A 7,973-nucleotide genomic window follows, 5' to 3' on the forward strand; every position below is an offset into this window, starting at 1 on the left:
AAAAAAAAAAAAAAAACAAACAAACCAAAAAACCAAATAACCCCACCTCTTTCAGTATGATATAGACATTATTCTTGCCCAAACCGGTCTCTGACAATGACTACATGAAGTGCTTTTAAAACCTGGTGGTCTGAGAGTACATAGTTGCTGTAGTTGACTAACTTAAGCAAAGATGTTTAACTGTTTTTTTTTTTTTTGCAAAGGAAGAAACTTGTAAAATTCAAAAGGAAGCTTGGAGTATTACTTAGGCTACTGAAAGAAAAGCAGTTTTTTTCTGGTTACTTTTAATAGATAAGAAAGCTTGTGTTGAAGAGACTTTACTTAAAGCCACAAAAAAAATGCTCTTTCATAGCACAGACTCATAGCATGTCAGTGCTGGGACAAAAGAATTCCATGAAAAGAAAGTGACTTTTTTAAGAACACCAACACAATAAAAACAATCCTCCCCATACATACACCAACCCCTTTTAATGTTTCTCTTGTTTCTATTTCAAAGTTTCTTTTCAGCATAAGGAACACCTGACGTTCTCTATTTTATTACGGCTTTATTCCCCCAACCTCTACCCCTACACCCAAATTATACTTAATTTTGCTGGATAAGTTATCCTTAGCTGTTAAGCCTATGTATTTTGAGTTCTACAATATCTTATCCTATATGTTCCATTTTTTAATAATGCTGGCTGCTAAATCTTGTGTGAATCTGACTGTAGCTCCTTGGTACTTGGGATTCTTTTCTTCTTGGCTGCTTGTTAATAATTTTATTTGACCCGTAAGCTCTGGATTTTAGCAATGATATTACCGGGAGGTTTCCTTTGGGGGTTTCTTTTAGGAAATGCCAATACTAAGAAATCTGGACAATTTTCTTTCATGATTCTTAAAATATGATAGGCTTTTTTTTTGGTCGTGGCTTTCAAATAGTACTTTGAATCTTAAGCTCTCTCTCCTTAATCTATATTCAAGGTCAATTTTGTTTTTATATAAGCTATCTGACTTTTTTTCTATTTTTTTCAATCTTGTTGTCTCACAGACTAATTATCTTTTGTTTGGTTCTCTCTAGTTTTCAGGGATTCTGGTTCTGTGCCTCTTGGCCTAAACAGTAAACTTTTTCTTTTTAAATCTCTTCTCCTTTGCTCTCATGTTTTTTCCTATTCTTTTCTCTATCATTCATTTCATTTATAATATTTTAAACTTTGAAAAATTCTTGCATCATTTCTTCAAAGACATCTAATTTGTCTCGTGGGCAAGCTGCTTTTCTTTGTGCTCCTGCTGGTTTGTGCCTTAGTCATCCCTGATACAACTGCTCTATCTTTCTGTTTACTTGTTATTCCAGTGATCTCTCTGGGCAACCTAAGTGTTGCTGACCCTGTTGAGAGCTCTCGAGGGTTGAGCCTGCAATCCCATACCCTTTGGGAGATCCCAGTGTCCCATGCTGAGGGCTCTGGACACCGATTCCTTACTCCATACCCCCATGGAGAATTGCTGGCCTGGGATTAAGACCAACTCTGTGATCAGCTCAGGGTGCCCCACACTGTTGGCCTAGTGCAAAGTTCTGGGTGCCAAGTCCATACTCCTAGACCTTTGAAAGACCCCATGTTGCTGACTTAAGCCTGGGAATGAGCCTGTGATCAGTTCTTGGCAAGTCTGCACTGCTCTCTTAGCTAGCAGCTCTGGGCACTGAGCCTGTGATCCTGGCTCAGTTGCTTCATAGTTTCTACCCTGGTCGATTGCTTATAGATTTAAGCTGTTATCTTGAACTGGAAAGATGACCCATTGTGGTTTGTCCTTTGGATTCCCAATTACTAATTAATCTGGTGTTCTTACAAGGTGTGGTGGCCTTCACAGCTGTACTAACAATACACCAGTGTGACCATTCCCATCTTTTGTCATCTATGCCAATTGGTAAGGTATGAATGAAATTAGTTATCTTTTTCATTTGGTGCAGTAAATAGAGTACTAGGCTTGTAGTCCGGAAGACCTGAGTTCAAATCTGTCCTGAGACACTAGATGTGTGACCCCAGGCAAGTTGCTTAACCTCTATTTGTCTCAGTTTCCTAAACTGCAAAACAAGGGTAATGATAACAACTACCACCTAAAGTTGTTTTGGGGATGAAATGAGATTTTTGTATAAAGCACTTAGCACAGTGACTACCACATGGTGGGCACTTAGTAAATGCTTTTCTTCCCCTTCTTTCTTCTTACTCTGCCATCTTGGCCTGCATTCTCATTTTCCAAATCTTTCCTCTAATGCTCTCATTTCTTTCACAAAATCATTTTAAAAGCCCTTAAAAAAAACCAACTCTTGTCTAAAAAATTTCTTCCAGGAATTCTGCTCTTTATGGTGGAAATCTTTTGTTATTTGTTTATTCATTCCTCTAGCCTTACTTCTTAAATTGAAAATTTGTATTAGGGCCAGACTCTATACTTCTAGAAAGAATGTCTGGGCCTTGCTTGGTTCTGGTCTGTATTCTCTTTGGTTCTTCTGCCTTCTCTACAGATTGAATGCTGTGTTCTCCAAAGATTTCAGGGGTGACTCAGGCTGGTGGCCTATAAGCTTTTAATGATCCCAAAGATATCTGATCTAGAGTAAAATGTTATCACTACCCTTATAGTTTGAGCTTTGCAAGCTCCTGATCCCATTCTGGGTGTGGGCAAAACAACTGTGGGTTGCCTCAGTTTTAGTTCCAATATTCAGTTGCTAGCCTCGGGCACCATTAGCATTAGTCTCTAAGTTTGAAGCAAAAGAAATGCAGGAGTCGATCTGAGGACCCTATCTTGGTTATTAAGCTATAGGCTTCAGACTGAGCTGGGAGCTGAATTCAAGACCCAGTTCCAGAAACAAAGCCACACAGTTGCTGCTTGCTTCTGTTTCTGCTCCTTGTTGAGTACAAAACTTCATGTCCATAAATACTCCCTCTCTGATCCAACACCTCAAGGCACAAATCTCCTCTTCGGTCCATGCTGATCTGTGACCTAGGTACAAGTAACAGGGCTGCTTGGTGGCACCTGTTTCTGCTTCCTGCACAGTGTAAGTCTGTGCTTGATCTGGGATCTCTTGTTGCGCCACCACACAAAAGTTTGGACACAGTGTGTGAATGGCTGGCTGAAGAAGTGGACTTACTGTACACAAAACCTTTCGCTTGAGAACTAAGACTGTGACCGTAGTTTTTGAAATCAGTGTTGCCTTTTAGTCTCAGATGTAAAAGCTAAATAATTGAAAAAGAATAAGAAATTCTAATTCCTTTTTTCTATGTTGAGAACCAATGTTTCTATAGTTAACAGAGTGGTCAAAGCCCAGGGTGAGGTCCTATCAGATATAAATACAAAGCTCACTACCTAAGTTATAGAAATGATAAACACACACACACACTCTCACTTTCTCTCTCTCTCCCTCTCCCCCTACCTTCCTCCAAGAGTTAAATACTTCCAAAGCCCCTGCACTTAAGTATCTTTTCATTCATAAGAAAACAATTTCTGATGTTCTTTCTTTTCTCTATTTCATATCTGCCCCAGCAACAGTTAAGTATGGCTATAAAGGCCATCTTTTCTTTAGTCTCTCAAACTTTATATTGGGGCCCAATTTTGGAAAACCCTGACAAAACCTTCAGAAAAATCAGCATATTACATTGGTGCCTTTAGGGAAGCTGGCTTCCTATAATGGCTCTGTCATTTATTCTCCATGTGACTAGGATGTCAGCCTCCATTTCTTCATGTTTAGCATAAGTAGAATTAGGAGAGTTTAGTGGTTAGAAAGTGGTACAAATATAGAAAGAGAAGTAAGTATCTTGGAATGGAGTAAATTTCCCAGAAGAAGTTGAATCACATGACAGGGACACTATAGAAGCGACTTGTGTTTCATGGAGGAGCTGGACTAGATGAATTCTTAGACAACCACTCTAATGGAGAATCTATGGCTCGATGAGCTACCACAATACAAAGAAAACAACAATGACCTGACAAGATCTTGGAAGACAACTATTTTCAATCATCTTCCAGGATGCTATAAGGTATGCTGCCACTATGAAAAGTTAATGTAGTGAGCCTGGAATAAACCTAGTTAATTTGAGTCAAAACAAAGATAAGCAGCCTCTAAAATTCTACAATATGCTGCTGTGAAAATGAAAATGGGGGGGGGGGGGAGGCGGAGCAATCAAAAGCCAGAATGGAGGCAGGAAAAAAGATTTAGGGAAAACAGGAAAGGATTTATGCAGTCTGAAAACATAAGACCACCAAAGAAACAAAGTTAAAGGAGTAAGTTTAGGAATCAAAATTTAAAAGGGTTCTCCAAAAATGTAGTTGGCCACCTGAAAGTTTCCTTGAACAAAAAGAATTTACAAAACATCTTCACTTCAATGTAAAAACTTTATAAAGCACCTACTATTATTGAGCTTCACGCTAGCTAAGCACAAATTTTAGAAAAGACAAGATTTTCTACTTTCCTATATTTCTGGGAAAAAAAATAATGCTTAAGGGATGATTCTCTAAGATATCTCTTGTATCATTCCTTTACTTTCCATTCCCAATATCATATCACATAAGCTATAATGACAGCCTCGCTTCTAGCTAGAGAGAAGATCGTAGAATATTAGAGTTGCAAGAGCCCTGGAGAGATTATTTAATCTAACAATTTTTTCATTTTCCAAATGTTGAATTGGAAGACCTGAAGAAATTACTTGCCATAACAACAGCTTTAGAATCACAAAATCTCAAAGTTAGAAGAGATCTCAGAAATCACTGAGTCCAACCATACCTGAAAATTACAATGGTCATTTATTTAGTCTTTGCCTTCAGAATTCCAGTGACAAAAAATCTATTTAGGTAGCACACTCTTCAGTATAGCTATCATTTTATCAAGCCAAAATCTGCCTTTTAGCAATTAGGCTATGTAGCCTCTTACGTTAAAGAGAGTAAGTCTAAATTTCTACATCATTACTCTTCAAATACTTGAAAATAACTATCATAATCCACTTCCAGTTCCCCAAGTCTTTTTCTTTAGGCTAAGCATTCTTAGTTTGTTCAATTGATGCTTAGATGGCCTATTCTCTAGTCTTTTCATCATTCTAGACATGCTCCAGCTTGTTAATGTCCTTTCTAAAATGAGGCTCCCAGTACTGTATATAGAACTTCAGATGGGTTTTAAGTTAAAGATTTAGCTTGTTAATAGCTTAATGTCTTAAAGAAAAACTTCCTACCGATTAGCTATCCAAAAAATGGAATGGGCTGCCTCAGTGGATTGTGAGTTTCCCTCACTAAAGTTCCTCAAGGTAAGAGCTAACAAGTGTCAGGGACGCTATTGGCAAGATTTATGTAGGCAGAGGCAATTAGAAAAAAAATCTGCTCAGGTACTTGACCTGTGGGGTCTCTTCTAATTAAATCTAGGATTCTAGGCAATCTTGGAAAGGTGATATATCTTATACTGCTTGTATATATACCTCACTCCCACTCCCCCAGTACTGAACATGACTGATAGTGTTTCATGCCATATGTTCACAGTAGTAAGTGAATGACAGTTTTTTTTTTGCCATCTCTCTACTTTCAGCAGCTATGATGAGACCTTCCTCAGTAACTCATGGAAAAGTTTCCCATGGCTCTATTGTGGGAACCAACATTCCCACAACCCTTTCTTATCTATTTGTTTGCTTGTAGGAAATATTTTCACTGTTCATTTCCCCTTTATGATATTCATATTAATTAGCCCTCTTGGATTTACTCTGTGATTTTTATGGTTTTTGGTTTATAGCCCAGGACCAACCAGGTCAGTGTGCAGACATTTGGTATAGTCAGCTTGGGGTACAAAATTGGCAAAAGAAGGTGATGGGTTTGCAGCAGGCAACTACCCACTAAGCTAGAGAGGATATGGAAAGATAGATGGACAACTTACACAAGGCATTGTGTTTTCATTCTGGATGTTGATCTGTCGAAGGAGACGCCTTTCATAATCTTGGTCCATGGTGAAAAGGTAGGAGTTGCGGCAGCCTTCAGACTCTTTGATTCATGAGGTACAATTGTTAAAGTTAGTCTGCAGCAACAAGGAAGGAAAGAAAGAAAAATATCAAGCAACAATATGTTAATTTTGCCAACTAGTACCACCCAGGACGTTGAGGGCAGAGAATCTTCCTACAGGAGATTCAGATAATAAAAATGTTTTCTGACTGATTCATAGGTGTGTCATCCCTATCCTGTAGTCTACTGTAGTAGAAGGAAGACTCGACTACATTAAAGGTTGTCAGGAAGAAAATGCTGTGCAAATCATTCAATACCATTTATTAAAGACCTATTATGTGCCAGGCACTGTGCTAAGTGCTAGGAATATAAAGACAAAAAAATGAAACTATCCCTGCTCTCAAGGAGTTTATACTCTATTGGAAGAAATAACACACACAGAGAATAAACAAGGCAGATGGAAAGGGCATGAAGCATTTGGGGAATTAAGAAAGTTTTCACACAGAAGCTGGTGCTTGAACTGAGTCTTTAAGTATTCTCTAAGGTAGAGGTGAAAAAGGAGTACATTCCTGTTATGGGGATAGCCAATGCAAAGACATAAAGATGGGGAAAAGGAGTGCCATGTGTAAGGAACAGAGAATGACAGTTTGGCTAGACCACAGAGTGTGGGAAGGGGAATAACTTATGACAAGGTTGCAAATACAAGCTTGGGAACAGTTTATGAAAGGCTTTAAAAGCCAAACTGATGAGTTTATATTTCGTAAATCCCAAAGCACTATTATTATGTTAATGAGTTATTTTTTTTTACAAGGTTGCTGTTGTCAAGGATTCAACAATAGCTGTTTAGTTATACTATTTCAGTTGAGCCTTCTTCACTATGCTAAGACCTGGGTGACTATTTTAGTTTTTAATCATAATTACCACTTGGCATTTAAGTACCCACATTTGTGCTAGGTGCTCTATCTAGTACAGAAAAAGCTATCATCCCTACCTTTATCCAACAATCTGACAAACATTTATTAAGCACCTGCTCTGTGTGAGGTACTGTACTACATGCTGGGGACACAAAGACAAAATGAAAAAAGTCATTGTCCTTGAGACCATACCTCTATGAGAACTACAACATGTAAATTGATACACATATGATAATTTTAAGAGGAAGTAAGCCCTAACAACTAAAGGGAGCAAGAAGAAATTTCCCATAGAGAAAGGCATAGAGTTAAGCTTTAAAGAAAGCTAGGGATTCTAAGAGCTAAAGCAGATTCTAGGCACAAAGGACAGCCTTTGCAAACTCACAAAAACAGCAGAGATGAAGTGCTAAGTTTTGGGACAGCAAGTAGGTCAACATAGGTAGAAGACAGAATACTTTTATCAAGAAAAATATTCAGTAAGTCTGGACATGTAGACCAGAGGCAGATTGTGAAGGGCTTTAAAAGCCAAAGTGGAGGAGGAGCTTCAGTATTTATGCTTGAAAGAGGGGTAAGGTGGGAGATATTTAAACAAAGCTGTATCATGACTATGTATTATGGTTTTCTACCTATATGTGCTTTCATCCTCTTCCTCTGACTTTTCCCAGGGTATTAGTTAATTAGTTAACCCAATTCCTACCCAATTCTTCAAAGCTCCCAACATAGAAGCAAGTCACTTCATTGAGAAGCTTTCTTAAATGTTCCTATTTAAAAAGAATCTCATTTCCCTTTGAACAAGGCACCAGTTTCCTAAACTGTAAAATAAAGGAAAATGGACAAGATAATCTCTGAAGTCCCTTCTGGCTCTAAATCCCATGACTTAATACCTTCTATTATGGTTCCTCAAGCCCATTTCCCATCTTCCCTATCAGACTATGAGCTCCAAAATTTGGACATGGAATAGATTGCCTTTCTTAACCAAACAATACCAAGAATGGTGCCTAGCACATAATATCTAGTACAATTCCATTATTTGTCACACAGTAATTATTTGTTGAATGAACTAGATCTATTCTGTTCTCTCTCTCTCTCTCTCTCTCTCTCTCTCTCTCTCTCTCTCTCTCT

The 7,973-nt window shown here is 38.1% G+C and overlaps 1 protein-coding gene across 2 annotated transcripts in view; it reads right to left on the reverse strand.

Annotated features, from left to right (window-relative positions):
- FZR1 (fizzy and cell division cycle 20 related 1) overlaps positions 1-7,973 on the reverse strand; it is a 70,706-nt gene that overhangs the window by 38,555 nt on the left and 24,178 nt on the right. For both annotated transcript variants that reach the window (XM_069086873.1, XM_069086874.1), the window contains one exon: positions 5,879-6,016. In XM_069086873.1, the coding sequence (XP_068942974.1) occupies positions 5,879-5,947 (69 nt within the window). In that variant the 5' untranslated portion in view covers positions 5,948-6,016. The remainder of the gene's footprint in view (positions 1-5,878; positions 6,017-7,973) is intronic.

The sequence above is a fragment of the Petaurus breviceps genome, unplaced genomic scaffold (assembly GCF_028583685.1).
Source record: "Petaurus breviceps papuanus isolate PSGF00001 unplaced genomic scaffold, PetGlider_PUasm1.0 180, whole genome shotgun sequence".
Lineage (NCBI taxonomy): Eukaryota > Metazoa > Chordata > Mammalia > Diprotodontia > Petauridae > Petaurus > Petaurus breviceps.